This window comes from Oncorhynchus nerka, linkage group LG10 (assembly GCF_034236695.1).
Source record: "Oncorhynchus nerka isolate Pitt River linkage group LG10, Oner_Uvic_2.0, whole genome shotgun sequence".
NCBI classification, from domain to species: Eukaryota; Metazoa; Chordata; class Actinopteri; order Salmoniformes; family Salmonidae; genus Oncorhynchus; species Oncorhynchus nerka.
The window spans coordinates 92132594-92159313 of NC_088405.1; the positions used below are offsets into that span (position 1 = coordinate 92132594).

General features: G+C 45.8%; 1 protein-coding gene across 1 annotated transcript in view; it reads right to left on the reverse strand.

The window, feature by feature from the left end:
• The window catches only part of LOC115125502 (teneurin-2-like), a 486685-nt gene that overhangs the window by 160002 nt on the left and 299963 nt on the right, over window positions 1-26720 (reverse strand). The window contains exons 4-5 of the mRNA XM_065023942.1: window positions 25616-25826; window positions 4957-5193 (exon numbers count right to left, since the gene is read on the reverse strand). Of these exons, the coding sequence (XP_064880014.1) occupies window positions 4957-5193; window positions 25616-25826 (448 nt within the window). The remainder of the gene's footprint in view (window positions 1-4956; window positions 5194-25615; window positions 25827-26720) is intronic.

Consider the following 26720-nt stretch of genomic DNA (forward strand, 5'->3'; position numbering starts at 1 on the left):
ATAACATCGATGTCACCCTGACTACTTTTGCTGCTCATTCCTGAACTGTAGTTCCATAGCGTTTAAAGACTAGAGTAGGAGGGGAAGACAGTACACTATGTTTCTACTGTAGTTCCATAGCGTTTAAAGACTAGAGTAGGAGGGGAATGACAGTACACTATGTTTCTACTGTAGTTCCATAGCGTATAAAGACTAGAGTAGGAGGGAATGACAGTACACTATGTTTCTACTGTAGTTCCATAGCGTATAAAGACTAGAGTAGGAGGGAATGACAGTACACTATGTTTCTACTGTAGTTCCATAGCGTTTAAAGACTAGAGTAGGAGGGAATGACAGTACACTATGTTTCTACTGTAGTTCCATAGCGTATAAAGACTAGAGTAGGAGGGAATGACAGTACACTATGTTTCTACTGTAGTTCCATAGCGTTTAAAGACTAGAGTAGGAGGGGAATGACAGTACACTATGTTTCTACTGTAGTTCCATAGCGTATAAAGACTAGAGTAGGAAGGGAATGACAGTACACTATGTTTCTACTGTAGTTCCATAGCGTATAAAGACTAGAGTAAGGAGGGAATGACAGTACACTATGTTTCTACTGTAGTTCCATAGCGTATAAAGACTAGAGTAGGAGGGAATGACAGTACACTATGTTTCTACTGTAGTCGTGTACAATAACGGTAAGCTTATACAGATGATTTGTTCCAATTGCAACAAAAAAGAAAGAAGCTTTTCTAAGCCGAACACAAGACGTGTGAATGTACTGTATGCGTTCTATTATCTCCGTGGCAGTATGATGGACAGCGTGGCTGGTGGTCCCAGGTCGTCGGGTAAAGGGTCAGGCCCCAGCTGAAATGCTGTTCTGTTCCTGCGAGGGAGACTGTAAAGAGGAAGCCGTATTAATGGGTGAAACTAAGTAAAAGTGCTAGCGCTGCAAGACGCCCTAGACAGGGAGGGGCATCTGAAAGACAAAGAAATATGAACTGAAGTGTGTGAGGTCAGGTCCATATGCCCAGACAGAAGCTATATTAATCTGCCTGCTGAGAACAGGCACTGAGGTGGCAGGGGGAGAGGGGAGACGGGAAGAGAGAGGTGGGGGACGGGAGAAGGTGGGGGGAAGAGAGAAGGTGGGGGGACGAGAGAAGGTGGGGGGACGGGAGAAGGTGGGGGACGAGAGAAGGTGGGGGACGAGAGAAGGTGGGGGACGGGAGGAGGTGGGGGACGAGAGGAGGTGGGGGACGGGAGAAGGTGGGGGACGAGAGGAGGTGGGGGACGGGAGAAGGTGGGGGACGAGAGAAGGTGGGGGACGGGAGAAGGTGGGGGACGGGAGAAGGTGGGGGACGAGAGGAGGTGGGGGATGGGAGAAGGTGGGGACGAGAGAAGGTGGGGGACGGGAGAAGGTGGGGGACGAGAGGAGGTGGGGACGGGAGAAGGTGGGGGACGAGAGGAGGTGGGGGACGAGAGGAGGTGGGGGACGGGAGGAGGTGGGGGACGAGAGGAGGTGGGGGACGGGAGAAGGTGGGGGACGAGAGGAGGTGGGGGACGGGAGAAGGTGGGGGACGAGAGAAGGTGGGGGACGGGAGAAGGTGGGGGACGGGAGAAGGTGGGGGACGAGAGGAGGTGGGGGACGGGAGAAGGTGGGGGACGAGAGGAGGTGGGGACGGGAGAAGGTGGGGGACGAGAGGAGGTGGGGGGGGACGGGAGAAGGTGGGGGACGAGAGGAGGTGGGGACGGGAGAAGGTGGGGGACGAGAGGTGGGGGACGGGAGAAGGTGGGGGACGGGAGAAGGGCAAGGAGGAAGGGGAGGCCGTAGTGTGGGGAAAGATGCAGTGTTGTTGTACTGTTTTGTGTGTGTTCTTCGCATGTGTGCATTCTGCCGAGACACACTTTTAAAGGGATGGTGTACATTTTTTTTGCAACTAAGCCCCTTTTCTACTTACCCAGAGTCAAATGAACTCATGGATACCATATTTCCGATGTTGTCAACATAATTGTATTTTCATGCATTTTGGAGTAGAATGTATTTTTTTAAGTCACCTGAATTGACCATTACACATTCGTTCTACAAACAAAATATCTCCTCAGCAAAGAGCAACCAACCTCCCCTCCCTACCACCCACCTTTGCTGAAAAAACTCCTAGGAGAAACACTGCGTAGGAAGAGGAGATTGGAGAGTAATGATGTGCCGTCGGTCCACTCTAAAAAAAGGAGGGTCATAAATCCTAACAAACCAGCTAACAAACCAGCATACTGGAGACGTTTGGGGAAATATATGGCCTAAAAACCTGAAAAGCAGCAGAACACAACTCATGCTGCAACAGTAGTACACCAAACCAGGAATTGAAGTCCACAATCCTGAGCAGTAACTCATTATTCTGGTGCAACTCAGAAAACATGATGAAATTTAGAAACATTTATAAATATCTATACTGTGTAAAACATTATTATTATATTTTTTTACAGCTTTGTGGAGGCATTCTGGCTATGACTCAGGTGCCAGGCTCCATTTTGGAGAGGAGGGAGCAGGTAGGTAGAGACGCCAGGCTCCATTTTGGAGAGGAGGGAGCAGGTAGGTAGAGGCGCACGGTGGTAGCAGGCATAGCATAGCAAGAACTGTGCCGGTGCTCCCCATGAATAAAACATCTCAGAGACAAGCCCTGTTGCCCCGACCTCATGAATTGTGCACGTAATCGTGTTTGAGGTGTGATCTGGGAACATCGAGGAGTGACCCACAGCCCAGCGTAAACCCGGCAACCACACACCACGGCAACCACACACCACGGCAACCACACACCAGACAAAAGACAGAACAGAGGGAGAGAGGAAGGCACTAGCTTCTATGTCCCAGAACCCCAGAGGGAGAGCAGCGGGCAGGACTGTGGGGCACCGCGTGACAGAGGGAGAGCAGCGGGCAGGACTGTGGGGCAGGACTGTGGGGCAGGACTGTGGGGCACCACGTGACAGAGGCAGAGCAGCGGGCAGGACTGTGGGGCACCACGTGACAGAGGGAGAGCAGCGGGCAGGACTGTGGGGCACCGCGTGACAGAGGGAGAGCAGCGGGCAGGACTGTGGGGCACCACGTGACAGAGGGAGAGCAGCGGGCAGGACTGTGGGGCACCACGTGACAGAGGGAGAGCAGCGGGCAGGACTGTGGGGCAGGACTGTGGGGCAGGACTGTGGGGCACCACGTGACAGAGGGAGAGCAGCGGGCAGGACTGTGGGGCACCACGTGACAGAGGGAGAGCAGCGGGCAGGACTGTGGGGCACCACGTGACAGAGGGAGAGCAGCGGGCAGGACTGTGGGGCAGGACTGTGGGGCAGGACTGTGGGGCACCACGTGACAGAGGGAGAGCAGCGGGCAGGACTGTGGGGCACCGCGTGACAGAGGGAGAGCAGCGGGCAGGACTGTGGGGCAGGACTGTGGGGCAGGACTGTGGGGCACCACGTGACAGAGGGAGAGCAGCGGGCAGGACTGTGGGGCAGGACTGTGGGGCAGGACTGTGGGGCAGGACTGTGGGGCACCACGTGACAGAGGGAGAGCAGCGGGCAGGACTGTGGGGCAGGACTGTGGGGCAGGACTGTGGGGCAGGACTGTGGGGCACCACGTGACAGAGGGAGAGCAGCGGGCAGGACTGTGGGGCAGGACTGTGGGGCAGGACTGTGGGGCACCACGTGACAGAGGGAGAGCAGCGGGCAGGACTGTGGGGCACCACGTGACAGAGGGAGAGCAGCGGGCAGGACTGTGGGGCACCGCGTGACAGAGGGAGAGCAGCGGGCAGGACTGTGGGGCAGGACTGTGGGGCAGGACTGTGGGGCACCACGTGACAGAGGGAGAGCAGCGGGCAGGACTGTGGGGCACCACGTGACAGAGGGAGAGCAGCGGGCAGGACTGTGGGGCACCGCGTGACAGAGGGAGAGCAGCGGGCAGGACTGTGGGGCACCACGTGACAGAGGGAGAGCAGCGGGCAGGACTGTGGGGCACCACGTGACAGAGGGAGAGCAGCGGGCAGGACTGTGGGGCACCACGTGACAGAGGGAGAGCAGCGGGCAGGACTGTGGGGCACCGCGTGACAGAGGGAGAGCAGCGGGCAGGACTGTGGGGCACCACGTGACAGAGGGAGAGCATCGGGCAGGACTGTGGGGCAGGACTGTGGGGCAGGACTGTGGGGCACCACGTGACAGAGGGAGAGCAGCGGGCAGGACTGTGGGGCACCACGTGACAGAGGGAGAGCAGCGGGCAGGACTGTGGGGCACCACGTGACAGAGGGAGAGCAGCGGGCAGGACTGTGGGGCAGGACTGTGGGGCAGGACTGTGGGGCACCACGTGACAGAGGGAGAGCAGCGGGCAGGACTGTGGGGCACCGCGTGACAGAGGGAGAGCAGCGGGCAGGACTGTGGGGCAGGACTGTGGGGCAGGACTGTGGGGCACCACGTGACAGAGGGAGAGCAGCGGGCAGGACTGTGGGGCAGGACTGTGGGGCAGGACTGTGGGGCAGGACTGTGGGGCACCACGTGACAGAGGGAGAGCAGCGGGCAGGACTGTGGGGCAGGACTGTGGGGCAGGACTGTGGGGCACCACGTGACAGAGGGAGAGCAGCGGGCAGGACTGTGGGGCACCACGTGACAGAGGGAGAGCAGCGGGCAGGACTGTGGGGCACCACGTGACAGAGGGAGAGCAGCGGGCAGGGCTGTGGGGCACCACGTGACAGAGGGAGAGCAGTGGGCAGGACTGTGGGGCACCGTGTGAAGATGGGCAATGGCAGGATGGGATGTTGGGCTACCAGCTGGGCTCCCACAAACCTGACCAGAGGCTTTAAGTCCAAGGTTTAAGTCCAACTAACTGAACAGTACAAGGAACTGATAGGAAACAGAATGCTTTCCTCTCCCCCTAAACAGGGAAGGTGTCCAAACATCATGGCAGGTGGCCAGGAAAGACAGGGTGACAGGTAAACTGACCTGGTCTCCAGAGGAACGCTGCTGTTCAGCGCCCAGCTGTCCTGAAGCTGGACTGACTCTGGTGTGGAGGGACCCTCCCCGTGGGCCACCGAGGGCGCGTGGGCTGGGCCGCGACGGCTGGCCAGGGTGTTGGGGTTCAGGGAACTTGCAGACGACTGGTGGTGGTTGTGAGGAGGAGGGAGCGGCGGCCGCAGAGACTGACTGTGGTGGTGGTTCGGAGGACCTGAAAGAGAACACAGGAACCAATTAGGGCTCGTTGATTGACCGGAATGGTGTTCTAGCGCAGAGATTGAAAAACTCCCCAGCCTGTTTTGACTGATTTAATGAAGTCTTCCATTGACAGTGATGCATGTTTGAATGTTGTGTTTCGTATGGAACGTTTTGCATATCGTGTTACAAGTTGCTATAAGAGAGCACGTCAGATCCAAATAAGAAAACTCCTAAGCATTTGTTTTTAAACGGTACACTTATAAAGTATAAGATTTTACAGAGCAAATTACAGACTAAATGCAATTTAGAGTGACCAAATCACATTGTAACTCAATACAAAGTTTATCACATTTTAAATCAATACAATGTTTATCATATTGTAGTTCAATACAATGTTTATCATATTGTAGTTCAATACAATGTTTATCATATTGTAGTTCAATACAATGTTTATCATATTGTAACTCAATACAATGTTTGCTGACAAAAAGGCAGGGAGAGAAGTCCTGATAATAAACATCAAATGCACGAAGAGCTTACAAAGAAACGAAGCTCATCTGTAATACTGCTATGTAAACCCTTCTCCATGTTCAACTAATAAAGGGGCTATGTAAACCCTTCTCCATGTTCAACTAATAAAGGGGCTATGTAAACCCTTCTCCATGTTCAACTAATAAAGGGGCTATGTAAACCCTTCTCCATGTTCAACTAATAAAGGGGCTATGTAAACCCTTCTCCATGTTCAACTAATAAAGGGGCTATGTAAACCCTTCTCCATGTTCAACTAATAAAGGGGCTATGTAAACCCTTCTCCATGTGCAACTAATAAAGGGGCTATGTAAACCCTTCTCCATGTTCAACTAATAAAACCCTTCTCCATGTGCAACTAATAAAGGGGCTATGTAAACCCTTCTCCATGTGCAACTAATAAAGGGGCTATGTAAACCCTTCTCCATGTGCAACTAATAAAGGGGCTATGTAAACCCTTCTCCATGTGCAACTAATAAAGGGGCTATGTAAACCCTTCTCCATGTTCAACTAATAAAGGGGCTATGTAAACCCTTCTCCATGTTCAACTAATAAAGGGGCTATGTAAACCCTTCTCCATGTTCAACTAATAAAGGGGCTATGTAAACCCTTCTCCATGTGCAACTAATAAAGGGGGAAACCCTTCTCCATGTGCAACTAAAATTGTAAAATGTGCAACTAATAAAGGGGCTATGTAAACCCTTCTCCATGTGCAACTAATAAAGGGCTATGAAACATTTTAACCCTTCTTGTGTGTTCAACTAATAAAGGGGCTAAACCCTTTCAAAATAAAATGCATGTTCAAAATATTTTCTTCTCCATGTGCAACTTTTAAAATTTTAATCAAATAATGCAATTAATAAAATATTTTAAACCTGCAATTAATAAAATATTTTCCTGCATTTTTGTAGCAACCCTAAATCATACCATTTAATTAAAAGATAATGAAAGTAGGTAATACTTCAGATTTTGGCAAATGAGATCTAAATATCTCCAAATTAATGAAGTGCTATTAGAAAATATCACTAATTATTAAAGTCTACAAAGAAACATTTGGACAATTCTAATTTCAATCTACAGATAAGATACAGATTTTTTTTTAAACTTAGTGCCCCCACTCATCCTGTACTTCCTGCAGTGCATGATGGACATACAGGAAATAGCCTTGATCAAACAGTGGCTAGATAAATGAATGGACATATTCCTCTAAGAGGAAAAAGAAAGGACATTTGTTTACATCTTCCATAATGCCATAACAGTCTTACTGACTGATCTAAAGGCAAAGCCTACTGGGACACACACACACACACACACACACACACACACACACACACACACACACACACACACACACACACACACACACACACACACACACACACACACACAATAACATCTATTCTCCATTGGGGTTTCTTCGGCCTATCCTTGTATACTTCATTGAACATTCCATATATAAAGTCAATATGATAAAATACAGTGGGCCTACTCTCTTACATATACAGTATGGAACTGATAAGTAGTGAAAGAATCAGCCTCACACCAGGAAGTGACAGTTTGAGCTAAGAAAAGGAGAGGCCCTTCACACAAAATGTCTTGTGAAAAAGAGGAGCTGATAGATGAAAGAGGGGATGTGATCAGCTCTGGTTTGGAGGGCCAGGGTGTGTAATCTCCCGCACCACACTGTGTAAGAACAGGATAAAAAAAACAGTGATACAAAACCCACACTTTACAAAAACTGGGTTTGGACTGCAGGGACGCTGGGAGCTTTGGGACAATCTGAGCTGCACAATAGCAGTGGATTATACTGTGACCTTGTCATCGAATGCACCACTCCACACTGCAGCTCCGGCTAAACACAATGACATTCAGGGACTAGCGCTTTAATGTGTTCTGATAACCTTGGCCGTGCTCAGATCCTACGCCTTTTTATCACCGTTTTCACCCTGCAAACTGGCGTTCAGGCTCCAAATCGAGCCGACAGCCAGGGAGGTTGTCTACCAACCCTCAATGGGCCTGTGCAGTTTCCTTTTACAGGTCTGTGGTCACACAAAAGGGTCGTTGCCGTCGGAGGCTCCGGTTTCTAACCCCGAGGAACTACACCCCTGTGTGAACCAGTGGAATCCCACAGACACAATGGTCATCTCAATATCCGTTTAATACAGAGGAGATCTGAGCAGCGGGGTTGTCAAAGTCACTGCTGTAATAGGCAGATTACGGCGTTCAGCAGCGTGCTGGCCTTTAGTAGTCCCCTGTATTGCGTTTTAATAGAGTCTAATAAAAAGGCCCTGTACTTCTCTTTAATGCCACAGCCGGTCCATCCACAAAGGATCAGCTGTGGCTCGGTACAACAGGTGAAACACCACAGGCCACTATCTTTATACCTATTTAAACAATAAGCTCCATCTTAAAAAAACTCAGTTGTGTTGCACAGTAGAGGACTGGCGGGGCACCTAGCCGCTCTGCTGCTTTAGTGATGGGAGCAACAGCTTTTTCAGAATGGACGACATGGTGACTTAATCCTGCAGCATAAAGACATGAACATAAAGCACCATATGAGCCAGGCAGAACAAGTGCACTCACTCAACCTATCCTCACTCAACCTATCCTCACTCACCCTATCCTCACTCACCCTATCCTCACTCAACCCTATCCTCACTCAACCTATCCTCACTCACCCTATCCTCACTCACCCTATCCTCACTCACCCTATCCTCACTCAACCCTATCCTCACTCACCCTATCCTCACTCACCCTATCCTCACTCACCCTATCCTCACTCAACCTATCCTCACTCAACCTATCCTCACTCACCCTATCCTCACTCAACCTATCCTCACTCACCCTATCCTCACTCACCCTATCCTCACTCAACCTATCCTCACTCAACCTATCCTCACTCACCCTATCCTCACCCTATCCTCACTCACCCTATCCTCACTCACTCACCCTATCATCCCCACCCTATCCTCACTCACCCTATCCTCACTCACCTATCCTCATCAACCTATCCTCACTCAACCTATCCTCACTCAACCTATCCTCACTCACTCAACCTATCCTCACTCAACCTATCCTCACTCACCCTATCCTCACTCAACCTATCCTCACTCACCCTATCCTCACTCAACCTATCCTCACTCACCCTATCCTCACTCACCCTATCCTCACTCAACCTATCCTCACTCAACCTATCCTCACTCACCCTATCCTCACTCAACCTATCCTCACTCAACCTATCCTCACTCACCCTATCCTCACTCACCCTATCCTCACTCAACCTATCCTCACTCACCCACCTATCCTCATCCTATCCTCACTCAACCTATCCTCACTCACCCTATCCTCACTCACCCTATCCTCACTCACCCACCCTATCCTCACTCACCCATCCTCACTCACCCTATCCTCACTCACCCTATCCTCACTCACCCTATCCTCACTCACCCTATCCTCATCCTCACCCTATCCTCACTCACCCTATCCTCACTCACCCTATCCTCACTCACCCTATCCTCACTCACCCTATCCTCACTCACCCTATCCTCACTTAACCTATCCTCACTCAACCTATCCTCACTCACCCTATCCTCACTCACCCTATCCTCACTTAACCTATCCTCACTCAACCTATCCTCACTCACCCTATCCTCACTCACCCTATCCTCACTCACCCTATCCTCAAACAGAAAATTTGACCTTTTTTCTTTCAGCCTGGAAGACAATCATTCCAATTGCAAACAAAACAATGTCGTATGAGAAGCAAGAGAGGAAAACTAACATTTAGTAAATGAGGATACAAACTTAATAACATGCAGCCATGTTGGTAATTACCACTCTATGGATATAGAATTAAGAAACTTCTAAAAGGTTAATTGCTTTTCTGATTGAGAGGCAGCTCGTCGCTATACAGAAATTTAAATTGAGTGTGTCTGTTTTCTTGGTATGTATCATAAAAAAATAAAATGTTCTCAAATGAAAGAGGGGGGATATTGTAATGAATATAATTACACATTATTTTTTTAACCAAAATGTAGAATTATTGAGGGGTAAAAAAATATGTTTTAATTTAAAAACAAAGATTCATGTCAGTGGGTCGTATCCGAGTAAAAATAGTTTTGTTTCCTTTGTCTCCCAGCCCCTGTAACCATAGCTTTCTGTCACGTTCTATGGAACACTAGGAACGTCTCAGGAGGTTCTCGACTGTGGACCGTCGTTGGAGGTTCCGGACTGTGGACGTCATTGGAAGAACACTAGGACCAACGTGCAGCGTGATCTGGATTCCACATCTTTTATTAGAAATAGCAAGTGAACCACACAACAAAACAATAAAGACGAAACGAAATGTGACGACAATGGAGTGCTAACATGCAACTACACATAAACAATATCCCACAAACACAGGAGGGAAAAATAACTACTTAAATATGATCCCCAATTAGAGACAACAATTACCAGCTGCCTCTAATTGGGAATCATACAAATCACCAACAAAGACAATAAACTGCAAAACCTGAAACCAAAAGGGAGGGTTAGGGGGTTGTCTAGTGTCGGTGGCGGCTCTGGTGCAGGACGAAGAACCCTCTCATCCCCCGGATCCGCCAGCATCGGGGGCGACTCTGGTGCGGGACGAAGAACCCGCTCAGCTCGCGGATCCACCATCTTTGGTAGCGGTTCTGGTGCGGGCCGAAGAACCCAGGCTGAACACTGTGCCTGGACTGGACCTAGATGCCGAGGAAGGCTCCTGCCATGGAGCGGGACTGGATGCCGTGCTCGGACTGGGCATCGGTGCAGAGGAAGACTCCTGCCTTGGAGCGGGACTGGATGCCGTGCTCGGACTGGGCATCGGTGCAGAGGAAGACTCCTGCCTTGGAGCGGGACTGGATGCCGTGCTCGGACTGGGCATCGGTGCAGAGGAAGACTCCTGCCTTGGAGCGGGACTGGATGCCGTGCTCGGACTGGGCATCGGTGCAGAGGAAGACTCCTGCCTTGGAGCGGGACTGGATGCCGTGCTCGGACTGGGCATCGGTGCAGAGGAAGGCTCCTGCCTTGGAGCGGGAAGTTCTGGACCATGGACCGTCTCAGGAGGTTCCAGACTGTGGATCGTCTCAGGAGGTTCTCGACTGTGGACCGTCGTTGGAGGTTCCGGACTGTGGACCGTCGTTGGAGGTTCCGGACTGTGGACCGTCATTGGAGGTTCCGGACTGTGGATCGTCTCAGGAGGTTCTCGACTGTGGACCGTCGTTGGAGGTTCCGGACTGTGCACAGTCGTTGGAGGTTCCGTACTGTGGACCCGTCGTTGTAGGTTCCGGACTGTGGACCGTCGTTGGAGGTTCCGGACTGTGGACACGTCGTTGGAGGTTCTGGACTGTGGATCGTCTCAGGAGGTTCTCGACTGTGGACCGTCGTTGGAGGTTCCGGACTGTGCACAGTCGTTGGAGGTTCCGGACTGTGGACCCGTCGTTGGAGGTTCCGGACTGTTAAACGTCGCCAACTCTCTATGGTCAGGAATTTGACACTTTCACCATAGCTGGAAAACACATTAGTGATCAGGTCCCTCAGAGCCAACTGTAGAATAACAACTTATTTTTATAGCTTCCCTTCGCATCTCAGCCTGCATCATAAAGCCCATTCAATGTAAAAACTGTTCAGAGGTGAAACAGCACTGTGCTGTATTCATCCCAACCATAAACATGACATTCATTCCCCCTCCATCTTCCATCTTCTTCTAAATGTGTTCTTATTTCAATGTTTTCTCTTCTCCGATCATTTCATGATGAATAGTTGAATTCTAATTAACTGTGCAAACCTACATTATGTGAAAGACAACAACAACAACAATAAACCCTGGGACGAGAGCCCACTTCATGGTTTGTTTTTTTTTTGTATTATTTCTGAACAAAAAAGCTGGCTGAATGTTCAAGGCAATTTGCTTACAAAAGGATGGAACTCAGTTTGAACTTGAAATGACCTATATGCCTATTTATTTGTCCAACCGTTAGGAGTCCAGGCTACATAACTTGTTTGCGATAATGACCCAGGTGTAGAGTGTGTTTTATAGCCCAACTCAGCTGTCATTTAGAGAGAGAGAAAAAAAAGAAGACAGTAAGCTAAAAGGGACCAAAAAGGCTCAAAGTAATTACAGTTCAGAGGCAATGCAGGGTGAAATGGAAACGCCCCACACAACAGCTTCTTCCACACGCTGTTGTTAGAGGTGCATGGCGATGTTGAACTGACTGCAGCTCAGCTTTGCAGACTACGGGCTAGAATGACAAGGATTCAAATAGATTTCACCAGCATGGGCGGTGGGAACCTTGGAGAAAACAATACGAGTAAAAGCATCAATGTCCATTTGGATAAAAGACACAATGTTCACACGGCAGGAGAAGCCCCGAGAAAGCAGGTCATAGAAATTACGATTTTTTAAAATATTTTTTTTACTGTGACTCAAGTTGCTTAAAAATAAATGTGGTGGCATGTTTCTGTCTTCCACTCTTTTGTTAGTTCCTCCTATCGACTTCTTCACACACACCAAACACAGGTGAAAATGTCTCAATTGAAACAAGCCCAAGGGTAAGTGTGCACTCATCACAGCACTCAGCGCCTCAACGTGTGGTGGATGCCTGCCTGAATGGGTTAACATTTGGCTTGGGCTGCAAATTGATAAGCACAGTGTAATGGATATTAAAAGTCCCATGGTTCAGCTGTGGGTGTCCAGACTGCATTATCTTCCACTGCTAGTAGCCTATGATGAGAGAGAATGGCAGGATTAAACGAGGTCGGGTTTAATTTTGTTTTGCCGATGACTTCTGTTCAGTGAATAAACTGTATGTTGACAATTGTGTTGGGCGTTTCCAGAGCGATAGGATGGGTGGTGTAACAGACCCACAGCAACACCACACTGAGTCAGATCAGGGAGCAGATATACTTGAGAAGCCGTGAATCATACCCGTACCTGAGGATCTGGACGTGCCCTCTCCCCTTGATCTCATTTTTTCATGGCGATTTAATTAAAAAGCAGAGATTGAGGTACAGTAGTGCAAATGAGGGGGGGCGGGGGTATAAATATTCAGAGCACAGCATATCTCTGCCTCAGCCACTCATCTCCACTAATTAGACAGTTAGAACTATTCAGTGACAACAGTCAGGGAGACGAGAAATTACACTCATCACCAGAGACACAATCTGTGACATTAATACCATTTATTCAAACGCTTAAAGACCAGAAAAAATGGATTTTCCTTCGGTAACGACGAGGTATAGAGAATGGAGTGATCAAACATTCAACACGCCACACAAACCTCTTGTGATTTCCTTGTTGGATTATTATTATTTTTTTTAATTCAAATGCAAAGACACCCGAAATAGCAAAAGGGGAGAAAAAAAACAATAGATGAATAATGCATTGGTAGCGTTAATATACTCACAGCATGGCTCTTTCCAGGAGTAGCTAATGCGTCACCTACTGCTCACATGCAGTTCTTGCTAAACCTTCACAGAGAGTTGGTGTATGGAGAGACAGACGGGTACCAACAGGCACACATTCAGTGCCGATTCCATTACCCCCTCCATGACACCTGAGAATCAGACGGCCTCTGGACGAGTGACAGAGCGGTCACAAGGTGCGAATGCTGTAGCATGGATTAGCTAACAACACAAACCAAGTGCACACAGCCGGCACTGTGGATAGGCCAGAAGCAGGGCTGAAAGACAGGGTAGGAAGACAGGGTAGGAAGGCTTCAAGGACAGTATGTATGTTTTGAAGGCCACGTTTATCATTTGTTTAGGAGAGATGCAACACTGCCGTAATAAGGAAGGTGTGCTATGCATTTAAATATGACCATGGGAATAAAAAATCTGTTAGAACAATATTATGTCTAATTTAGGAGCACGAAACACAAGTCATCCAACTTTAACACACACAGTGATGGGATATGTCATGAATTAGAGGAGTAGAGTGCTGTCATAACTCCAAGGGAATCGGGCAATAACTGTAAAACCCTAGGCATACATACGGGCAAGAAAATCCAAATGCAATACGAAGGAAAAAATGGTTCATTATCCCATTTCATTATTTTAGCTTCTTGGTGGTTGTTGGTCAAAATGTTTCCCTCGATGAAGTGATTTTACAAGAAAAGTAAAGAAGACTGAAATGACACGATGTGTGCAGATGGAGGGAAAATTAAATTACAAAACAGCACGTTAGAATGATTTGTAGACAATTCCAGTATCCTATTACAATATAGAATGTGAGCTGCATGTGCTTCTACATACAAGAACATCTACATAAAATGACGTCAGGATTCATTATATAAGTATCAACACGGGATAGAGATACCAGAACAGAAAACAACAGGCAATTAAAATTATTATTATTTTCTTCTATCCAGAACAATGGCACAAGGAAAAGCCCACTTGACAAAGGAGATGTGTTTGAAATCTCAATGGAATTGATGATAAGGAAATCTCAACAGATCTTTCATACCTCTCAGAACCCCCCAAAAATACTCCGGTTCTAGTGTTCCAACGAACGTGACAGAAAGCTATGGTTACAGGGGCTGGGAGACAAAGGAAACAAAACTATTTTTACTCGGATACGACCCACTGACATGAATCTTTGTTTTTACTCCTTTCCATAAAGAACATAAGGGCACAATGTCTACATTGTAAATTCATGTGACTGCATGTCTTAACAATCTGGGCTAATTGTGTGTAGTCAAAAACTATTGATTTCCGACTCCCAAACAGGATGGGAAGCATAGAATCATATTAAAGCCTTTTATACTGCAGTGCCAGGCCATCAACTTCCATAAGACTGTGGTGAAATGCTTTTTCATGTCGTAGACATGCCGCTTGGTGATACCTATTGACATTTGATACCATGGACAAATCTATCTATGTTATTTTAACCACCTTGCTGACTTTGATAGATTTTATTGCATGTGATGAGTAAAAAGTGGCATGAGATAAATTTAAGGATTCTTTGCTTATTTATTTCAGAAACATACCAATTTAAATATATAAAATAAATATGTGAATAACAGGAGCTCATTTTTGTTGTTGTTTTTTGAATATTTGAATATGCACTTTTTGGAAGTTTGAGTCAATAAAATATAGAAATCTTTATATTACTGTGCTTTATCCTGTCTTTTCTATGAGCCTAATTATAAAACGAGTAGTCTAATCCTGAATTCTGATTGGTTAGAACCGCATTCCAGCCGGGGTCTATTCCACAATTTACCATTTAAATCTATGTCGTTTAAAAGCCTATTTACTCTGTTCCATCTGACTGAGCAATCCACTGCCTCATCAGCCCAGGCAAGGAAGTTATAAACTTTATCTTCACTATAAAAAGCATCTTGACATTATTTCACATGTCTTTTAGACTAACATTTAGTTTTCAACAACGGAAATTTGTTTAAACCTTACTGTCTCGAACAACGTCTCGGGCCAAACAACACCCGTGCCAAAATATCCTCCAAACACCGGCTTCCTGGGCATTATCACTTAATTATATTTCTAAACAGAATACATACAATTTATTGTGACCACTTTTATTGAATTACTAACTGAAACTATTGTGTACTAATTGATGAAAATGAGCAACAAAAATATATTAAAAGGGAAATTCCTCCACTTTTCAAACTAATTTTCATTACCTCCAGCACAATACCAGTGTCTATTACGTGAAAATAAAATTAAAAAAAATGTTTTATAGAAAATGTAAAAAGTTCAACCTGATGACATCATCAAAAGTTACATTATTTTATATTGTGATTTTCAAACACTATGAGGTTCGTGGTGGTGTGAGGAGCCAGAAAATACCCCCCCCCTCTGGCTAAAATAGTGTTGTAGGTTTCGAAAATCCCTGTTTTTCATACTTTTAATCCTACCTTGTGTGCATTTTTTGTTTTGTTAATATTTTTAACCGCAGATCATAGAAACGCACCATTTTTCACATTACAGTACCAGCCAAAAGTTCAGGACACAGCTACTCATTCAAAGGTTTTTCTTTATTTTTAAACTATTTTCTACATTGTAGAATAATAGTGAAGACATCAAAACTAGGAAATAACACATATGGAATCATGTAGTAACCAAAAAAGTGTTTATATATTTTATATTTGAGATTCTTCAAAGTAGCCACCCTTTGCACCACTCTTGATGAGTAGGTGTGTCCAAACTTTTGACTGCTACTGTATGTAGACACTCTTGATGAGTAGGTGTGTCCAAACTTTTGACTGCTACTGTATGTAGACACTGGCACGACGCTGGAGATAATGAATATGAGGTTACAAAGTGGCGGAATTGCCCTTAAACATTTTTTTTATAATTCAAAAGATATTTACTTACATTTCCTGTAGGTATACCAAAATATCGTAATGTACCACTTTTCAAAATTAAGGAACTAAATTAATTCTAGTGATAACAGTAACTGTTCTTTCTTAGTTTTTGTTGATGTGGTATGTGAACAATTTATTTTACCTTTATTTAACTCAGTTAAGAACAAATTCTTATTTTCAATGACGGTCTAGGAACAGTGGGTTAACTGCCTGTTCAGGGGCAGAACGACAGATTTGTACCTTGTCAGCTGGGGGGTTTGAACTTGCAACCTTCTGGTTACTAGTGGTACAGAGCTCTAACCACTAGGCTACCCTGCCACCCCTACACTGTAACCACCTCAGTAACTACCCTGCCGCCCAAAATCAATGCCGGTCCGTAATTCAATTTGTACCTTGTCAGCTTGAACTTGCAACCTTCCGGTTACTAGTCCAACGCTCTATCCACTAGGATACCCTGCCGCCCCTACACTCTAATCCTAGGCAACCCTGCCGCCCCTACACTCTAACCCTAGGCTACCCTGCCGCCCCTACACTCTAACCCTAGGCTACCCTGCCGCCCCTACACTCTAACCCTAGGCTACCCTGCCACCCCTACACTCTAACCCTAGGCTACCCTGCCACCCCTACACTCTAACCACTAGGCTACCCTGCCGCCCATACACTCTAACCACTAGGTTACCCTGCCGCCCCAATGAGAGATCCAATACTCTGTAATATGCAGTACAGCATATTTTACAAATAACCTAAACATTTTGTAATAGAATATGTCGACACTTAAGCAGCAGGGACACTGGGAAATTGCACATATTTTCACCAAATTAGCCTCTAGTTGCTGCATTTTGCTGTTTACTAAACTCCTCTAATCTGCTCTGATTATTATTATGTCTGACTCTTTTCCACACCTAGGCCTAAATGCAAAACACAGCGTGAAGAAATGTTACACTCCCATTTCCAGAAACACGGCCCCTCTAAGAGCAGAAAGGCCATGCAGTAATACATAACCCAACACAATCATTAACAGGAATATCGTACTAAATCAAAACAAACTTTACTCGTCACATGCGTCAAATACAACAGGTGTAAACCTTACTGTAAAATACTTACTTACAAGCCCTTAACCAACAATGCAGTTTTAAGAAAAATAAAAAGTAGGAAATAATTAAAGAGCAGCAGTAAATAACAAGCAAGGCTATATACAGAGGGTACCGGTACAGAGTCAATGTGGAGGCTATATACAGGGGGTACCGGTACAGAGTCAATGTGGAGTCTATATACAGGGGGTACCGGTACAGAGTCAATGTGGAGTCTATATACAGGGGGTACCGGTACAGAGTCAATGTGGAGGCTATATACAGGGGGTACCGGTACAGAGTCAATGTGGAGGCTATATACAGGGGGTACCGGTACAGAGTCAATGTGGAGACTATATACAGGGGGTACCGGTACAGAGTCAATGTGGAGACTATATACAGGGGGTACCGGTACAGAGTCAATGTGGAGACTATATACAGGGGGTACCGGTACAGAGTCAATGTGGAGACTATATACAGGGGGTACCAGAGTACAGAGTCAATGTGGAGACTATATACAGGGGGTACCGGTACAGAGTCAATGTGGAGACTATATACAGGGGGTACCGGTACAGAGTCAATGTGGAGACAATATACAGGGGGTACCGGTACAGAGTCAATGTGGAGACTATATACAGGGGGTACCGGTACAGAGTCAATGTGGAGGTACAGAGTCAATGTGGAGACAATATACAGGGGGTACCGGTACAGAGTCAATGTGGAGGCTATATACAGGGGGTACCGGTACAGAGTCAATGTGGAGACTATATACAGGGGGTACCGGTACAGAGTCAATGTGGAGACTATATACAGGGGGGTACCGGTACAGAGTCAATGTGGAGACAATATACAGGGGGTACCGGTACAGAGTCAATGTGGAGACTATATACAGGGGGTACCGGTACAGAGTCAATGTGGAGACAATATACAGGGGGTACCGGTACAGAGTCAATGTGGAGACTATATACAGGGGGTACCAGTACAGAGTCAATGTGGAGACTCTATACAGGGGGTACCGGTACAGAGTCAATGTGGAGGCTATATACAGGGGGTACCGGTACAGAGTCAATGTGGAGACTATATACAGGGTGTTACGGTACAGAGTCAATGTGGAGACTATATACAGGGTGTTACGGTACAGAGTCAATGTGCGGGGCTATATACAGGGTGTTACGGTACAGAGTCAATGTGCGGGGCTATATACAGGGGGTACCGGTACAGAGTCAATGTGGAGGCTCTATACAGGGGGTACCGGTACAGAGTCAATGTGGAGACTATATACAGGGGGTACCGGTACAGAGTCAATGTGCGGGGCTATATACAGGGGGTACCGGTACAGAGTCAATGTGGAGGCTATATACAGGGGGTACCGGTACAGAGTCAATGTGGAGGCTATATACAGGGGGTACCGGTACAGAGTCAATGTGGAGACTATATACAGGGGGTACCGGTACAGAGTCAATGTGGAGTCTATATACAGGGGGTACCGGTACAGAGTCAATGTGGAGGCTATATACAGGGGGTACCGGTACAGAGTCAATGTGGAGACTATATACAGGGGGTACCGGTACAGAGTCAATGTGGAGACTATATACAGGGTGTTACGGTACAGAGTCAATGTGCGGGGCTATATACAGGGGGTACCGGTACAGAGTCAATGTGGAGGCTATATACAGGAGGTACCGGTACAGAGTCAATGTGCGGGGCTATATACAGGGTGTTACGGTACAGAGTCAATGTGGAGACTATATACAGGAGGTACCGGTACAGAGTCAATGTGGAGACTATATACAGGGTGTTACGGTACAGAGTCAATGTGGAGGCTATATACAGGGGGTACCGGTACAGAGTCAATGTGGAGGCTATATACAGGAGGTACCGGTACAGAGTCAATGTGGAGGCTATATACAGGAGGTACCGGTACAGAGTCAATGTGCGGGGCTATATACAGGGTGTTACGGTACAGAGTCAATGTGGAGACTATATACAGGGTGTTACGGTACAGAGTCAATGTGGAGGCTATATACAGGGGGTACCGGTACAGAGTCAATGTGGAGGCTATATACAGGGTGTTACGGTACAGAGTCAATGTGGAGGCTATATACAGGGGGTACCGGTACAGAGTCAATGTGGAGGCTATATACAGGGGTACCGGTACAGAGTCAATGTGGAGGCTATACAGGAGGTACAGACAGGAGGGTACAGAGTCAATGTGGAGGCTATATACAGGAGGTACCGGTACAGAGTCAATGTGCGGGGCTATATACAGGGTGTTACGGTACAGAGTCAATGTGGAGACTATATACAGGAGGTACCGGTACAGAGTCAATGTGGAGACTATATACAGGGTGTTACGGTACAGAGTCAATGTGGAGGCTATATACAGGGGGTACCGGTACAGAGTCAATGTGGAGGCTATATACAGGAGGTACCGGTACAGAGTCAATGTGGAGGCTATATACAGGAGGTACCGGTACAGAGTCAATGTGCGGGGCTATATACAGGGTGTTACGGTACAGAGTCAATGTGCGGGGCTATATACAGGGTGTTACGGTACAGAGTCAATGTGGAGGCTATATACAGGGTGTTACGGTACAGAGTCAATGTGGAGGCTATATACAGGAGGTACCGGTACAGAGTCAATGTGGAGACTATATACAGGGTGTTACGGTACAGAGTCAATGTGGAGACTATATACAGGGTGTTACGGTACAGAGTCAATGTGCGGGGCTATATACAGGGGGTACCGGTACAGAGTCAATGTGGAGGCTATATACAGGGTGTTACGGTACAGAGTCAATGTAGAGACTATATACAGGGTGTTACGGTACAGAGTCAATGTGCGGGGCTATATACAGGGTGTTACGGTACAGAGTCAATGTGCGGGGCTATATACAGGGTGTTACGGTACAGAGTCAATGTAGAGACTATATACAGGGTGTTACGGTACAGAGTCAATGTGCGGGGCTATATACAGGGTGTTACGGTACAGAGTCAATGTGCGGGGCTATATACAGGGTGTTACGGTACAGAGTCAATGTAGAGACTATATACAGGGTGTTACGGTACAGAGTCAATGTGCGGGGCTATATACAGGGTGTTACGGTACAGAGTCAATGTGGAGGCTATATACAGGGGGTACCAGTACAGAGTCAATGTGGAGACTATATACAGGGGGTACCGGTACAGAGTCAATGTGCGGGGCTATATACAGGGTGTTACGGGGCTATATACAGGGTGTTACGGTACAGAGTCAATGTGCGGGGCTATATACAGGGTGTTACGGTACAGAGTCAATGTGCGGGGCTATATACAGGGGTACCGGGAGCTATATACAGGGGTACCGAGTACAGAGTCAATGTGGGCTATATACAGGGGGGCTATATACAGGGTGTTACGGTACAGAGTCAATGTGCGGGGCTATATACAGGGTGTTACGGTACAGAGTCAATGTGCGGGGCTATATACAGGGGGTACCGGTACAGAGTCAATGTGCGGGGCTATATACAGGGTGTTACGGTACAGAGTCAATGTGCGGGGCTATATACAGGGGGTACCGGTACAGAGTCAATGTGGAGACTATATACAGGGTGTTACGGTACAGAGTCAATGTGGAGACTATATACAGGGTGTTACGGTACAGAGTCAATGTGCGGGGCTATATACAGGGGGTACCGGTACAGAGTCAGTGTGCGGGGCTATATACAGGGGGTACCGGTACAGAGTCAGTGTGCGGGGCTATATACAGGGGGTACTGGTACAGAGTCAGTGTGCGGGGCTATATACAGGGGGTACCGGTACAGAGTCAATGTGGAGACTATATACAGGGGGTACCGGTACAGAGTCAATGTGGAGACTATATACAGGGGTTACGGTACAGAGTCAATGTGCGGGCTATATACAGTGGTACAGAGTCAGTGTGCGGGGCTATATACAGGGGGTACTGGTACAGAGTCAGTGTGCGGGGCTATATACAGGGGGTACTGGTACAGAGTCAATGTGCGGGGCTATATACAGGGTGTTACGGTACAGAGTCAATGTGCGGGGCTATATACAGGGGTACCGGTACAGAGTCAATGTGCGGGGCTATATACAGGGGTTACCGGTACAGAGAGTATGGGGCACAGGGGTTACCGGTACAGAGTCAATGGGGCTATATACAGGGTGTTACGGTACAGAGTCAATGTGCAGGGGCTATATACAGGGTGTTACGGTACAGAGTCAATGTGCGGGGCTATATACAGGGGTACTGGTACAGAGTCAGTGTGCGGGGCTATATACAGGGGGTACTGGTACAGAGTCAGTGACTATATACAGGGGTGCGGGGCTATATACAGGGGTACTGGTACAGAGTCAATGTGCTATATACAGAGGGGCTATATACAGGGTGTTACGGTACAGAGTCAATGTGGGGGCTATATACAGGGGGTACGGTACAGAGTCAATACAGGGTGGTACTGGGAGTCAGTGTGCGGGGCTATATACAGGGGGTACTGGTACAGAGTCAATGTGGGGCTATATACAGGGGCTATATACAGGGGTGTTACAGGGGGTACAGAGTCAATGTGCGGGGCTATATACAGGGTGTTACGGTACAGAGAGTCAATACAGGGTGTTACGGTACAGAGTCAACAAAGGGCTATATACAGGGTGTTACGGTACAGAGTCAATGTGCGGGGCTATATACAGGGTGTTACGGTACAGAGTCAATGTGCGGGGCTATATACAGGGTGTTACGGTACAGAGTCAATGTGGAGGCTATATACAGGGTGTTACGGTACAGAGTCAATGTGCGGGGCACCGGTTAGTCGAGGTAAATGAGGTAAATGTAGGTAGAGTTATTAAAGAGTTATTAAGCATAGATAATAACAGAGAGTAGCAGCAGCGTAAAAGGGTGGGGGTCAATGCAAATAGTCTGGGTAGCAACTTGACTAGCTGTTCAAGAGTGTTATGGCTTGGGGGTAGAAGCTGTTTAAAAGCCTCTTGGACCTAGACTTGGAGCTCCGGTACCGCTTACCGTGCGGTAGCAGAGAGAACAGCCTATGACTAGACTTGGAGCTCCGGTACCGCTTACCGTGCGGTAGCAGAGAGAACAGCCTATGACTAGACTTGGAGCTCCGGTACCGCTTGCCGTGCGGTAGCAGAGAGAACAGCCTATGACTAGACTTGGAGCTCCGGTACCGCTTGCCGTGCGGTAGCAGAGAGAACAGTCTATGACTAGGGTATCTACTGTGTATCTGTTGAAAACAAGAAGCACAGGCTATCATAATGAAATTCAAATTGCTGATTCCTCAATCAATATATTACGACATTGGTCAGAGTGCTGTGTCAGACCGAACACACGTACAATATGGTTAGTTTCGCCATGATTGATGAGTCTCCTCGGAAAAGTAAACCAATTTGAGATTGTTTGAAATTGGCTAAAATCACGTTGCTCTCGAATTCTGAACCCCCCCCCACTTACCAATTCAGATCCATAGAGGAGGATGGAGATCTCTTTCACAGCTTTCCTGCCATTAATTCCCATCATGCTTCATTCAGTATGTTGTCTTAATTCTATGATTATGTGGGTTATTGGCAATTATTGCTCAGAGTAAAAGCTCTCCTGATTGCCCTTAAACAGGAAATTTACTTCACATTGATTAGAAAGAGCCAGAGTGACCAAGCACAGAGAATATATATTTTCTCTTTTCCATTTAGTGAGGTGTCATCTCAATCTATTCAAGGAGGAAACCACATGACCCCCAACAATGGGAGTCAGTGGCCTTTCAACTTCAAAGGCTTTGGGATGATGTGGATCAGAAGACAACACTGAAAGGAGCAGGTCTACAGAAGAAAGAGCCTGTCACACTTCACTATAAACTTCGGACACAAAAGTGTCTGATACCTGCTAAATCGGAAACCATAAATGGGAAAATTTGATTTAATCTAAAATTCCTACTTGTATTACTCCATAATGTACTATTACTCCATAATGTACTATTACTTTGTGGTTCACAGACACAGTGGGTTGGAAATATATTGTGTAAAGAAAACCTGACCAATGGAATTCAAACGTCCTGCATTTCAAACATTTTATATTTCCGTTTAGACTGAGGGTCTTTGAGCGTCTTTTCCAACACCCAATTTTTTTCAATAATCGATGTAAAAATGTCCTATTTTTAGTCCATTTCTTCAAGTGCCCTGGCAAGCAAAATATATAACCTACAGTACATCATTTCTTCACAATACATTAAGGAAATATTCACTGGTATGTAAAAAAAAATATATATATTAATAATAATAATCATAGTCCCAGAACTATGCAACATGAATCCACAATAGCCAAACGCTGTGCTTCCACGTTTTAGAGATAAATACACAAGGAATATATCAATAGTGTTGAATGTACAGTCAGAAGAAAAAACACACACACAAAAAGAGTGAGAGCAACCATTGGAAACGCAGACAAAGCTCTCCTCTAGTCTGTAGCTCCGGCTACAAGCAGAGTCTCTGTGTGACGTCGCAGTAATCATCTGAAATCCTTTCCTTTCACCGTCCTCTCCCACTGAGGAGAATTCAGTCACCTAGGAAGTCTCATTCTGAATGCCGACGTGATTAGAAAAAAAACCTAACAGCTGCGCAATCACCGTGTTTGGAAAGAAAGCATACTCAAAGACGCACAATTTTCTTGCTTGTTCATGGTAGCGCACAAAAGGTAAAGCTATTACGGGCAGAGAATATGAAAATAAATTAAGTGGGCCTATTTCCATACCATTTCTAATGAATAATGCTTTTGAATATCGTAGAACTGTGTGTTATAGATCTGTCATTCTCATTGAAAGCAAGTCTAAGAAGCGGTAGATCTGTTCATTGTAAGCTATTTGTATGCTTCCCGGTCTTAAGTTACATTTTTTAAATACTTTTACTCTCGGTTTTGTACACCAGTTTCAAACAGCTGAAAATACATAATTTGGGTTATGGAAAATATTTCACATTGGTTTAGATGGTACAATGACTCTTTAAACAATGACTGCTTATTTTGTCACTTAAACGGAAATTAGGTGAACTATTAGAATTTTAGCAAACAGGAAATGGTGGAGCGATATTGCATCTTTAAGTGTCTATGCAGACGTTTTTATCTCAATATCAAAAAATATCTGCGTAACAATTAAGTATCTTACAGTGAAATAAAATGTGCTTCTTAGCAAAGACCAATTTCTCAAGCAACAATTTTGTCTGGACTTTCTGGGAGTGGTTTGAGTTGGGAGGGGAAAAGTGAAAACTAGCTGTTATTAGCAGAGTTGTTTGGAACTCTTTGGTACATTTACTCATTTACCACCTGGTGATGTGACCAGGCAGGCCAAAACTCCACCCACTAAAACAATGTCAGGCAGTCTTCTAAAACAGCTCTCACACTAAAAAGGGCATTATCATTTTCACAGTATTATTCAAACCTCTTACTGTGGATATATATATATATATATATATATATATATTAATATAGATTGTACTGAATTTGAAATGCATAAATGCTTGTGTATATATATATATACAAGCATATTTATGCATTTCAAACTCAATTCAATCTAACAATTCAATGACATAATAATTAATTAAACCACAATTCCAATGCATGGATATTTATCCATTTCCAAAGCATTGGTAATTTCACCAGTTTGCCTTCTTTGAATTGAAAATAAACACTACATTTCCACTTGATAAGTAACATATTCTTAACCAATTAAAATGCAAGTCTATTATTTAAATATTGTACACTAACAAGCTCTCTTTATTTTATCCAATAGACCACGGATGACAGTGGAAATACAAACCCTAAATGTGTGCCTATTTAATATGCAACCAGTCTCACATGCACAGCTAGAAACTGAGTCAATGATAAGGTTTCCTAATTTACTATGGAATGGTAGTTATTATTATGAAAATAATACATTCTGATTGGCCTCCTGAGTGGCGCAGCGGTCTAAGGCACTGCCTCGCAGTGGTAGAGGCGTCACTACAGACCCTGGTTTGATCCTGGGCTGTATCACAACTGACCGTGATCGGGAGTCCCATAGGGCGGCGCACAATTGGCTAAATTAAAAATAAAGGAGCAGCTTTCAAAACACTCTCCTATTTTTACGAAGATCCTAAATGACTACTTACTTTTTTGTGTGTGAAAAACACAATATTTGGAAAATGCAGTATATCAATTAATGAAATCTTAACAGATACATTTGATATTATACCTGAAGCAAATTAGTTATTTTTAAAGGACATCAAGGATCATTAAAAAAAATTACATTACAAATGATCATTGTAGAATGTCCTTTACCGTCAACGATGTGGCTTTATCGTTTACAATTCACTCACTTTTTGGTTGTAAATCTACATTTAAACCATTCAACAGACTGTATACATTCCTGAAACACAGCGAAGAGAGACAGAGAGAGATTCCATGGTAGAATGATTATCTACGATACTGTACAGTACATTGGCTTGGGAAGAGGTCTTACCCGCAGAGGGGGTTGGGGTGGAGGGGCGCAGGCCCGGAGTAGGTATGAATTAGGGGAGAATTCTTCGTCAGGAGGGGGGTCCAGCATGACGTGGGGGGAGCGGCTGTCCAGCAGGGGCACTTGGCACTCCCTGATGGCTGGGGGGGCAGGATGGGATGGACCGGTGGGTGGAGGTGGGGCGGGGGGTAGCAGGCTGGACGAAGGTGTGGGAGGTAGGGGACGACCTGGGGAGCACACACACACACAGAAGATGGAGGATACATGTGTTACTATACACACTGGTATTGTAAGTCACAGGTGGACGCCCCGTTTGAACATGAAGTGATAGAAATATGAACATCTTGTGTCCATATCTATACTCTTTGAGACACACTGGCTCTTATGTTCAAGTTGAGACTGTCAAGTCCATAGACAAAAGAGCCACACTGCTGAGCCATAAAAAAATAACGACAATGAAAGACGAGAGAAACAATTGAGAGCAAGAAAGAGATATAGAAGATGGGGAAGCTTTACGGGGTGTTCAACTCCTATCTCTCCGGATAACCTTGCTGTTTAATAGCAGCAGGCTGAAAGAAGGTCAGCGTTGATGTCCGATGCAGGCTTTTAAATTAACCATCATGTAAGGTATTTTACATGCCTTACAAAAACAGCTCATGCGTTTGACTCTGACCTTGAGAAGTATATAGTGAAAGCATGGTTTTCATGTTGATTCCTTATGCCATCAATGGTAAAAGAATGTTCTTTAACTTGCCATAGTCAGAGGATATTACCTCCCTTTTCCACTCTTTTGCAACCAAAACCGATTGAACTGAGAAAACATTGAATTGTATACAGAGCCTTCAGAAAGTATTCACACCCCTTGACTTTTTCCACATTTTTTTGTGTTACAAAAGTGGGATTAAAATGGATTAAATTGTCATTTTTTTTGTTGGTTTAATTATTATTTAATTCTAAGTAAAACATAAATAAAAACATTTCAATTGATACAACCTAGATGTAAAATGTATAGGCATGGTGTTGAATTACTGTTGTTGGACTGCGAGTATCACAAATGCTTCACAGTTGATTTCTTAAATGTATAGACTTGAAATAATAATATAGCCTTAAATGAATTAATT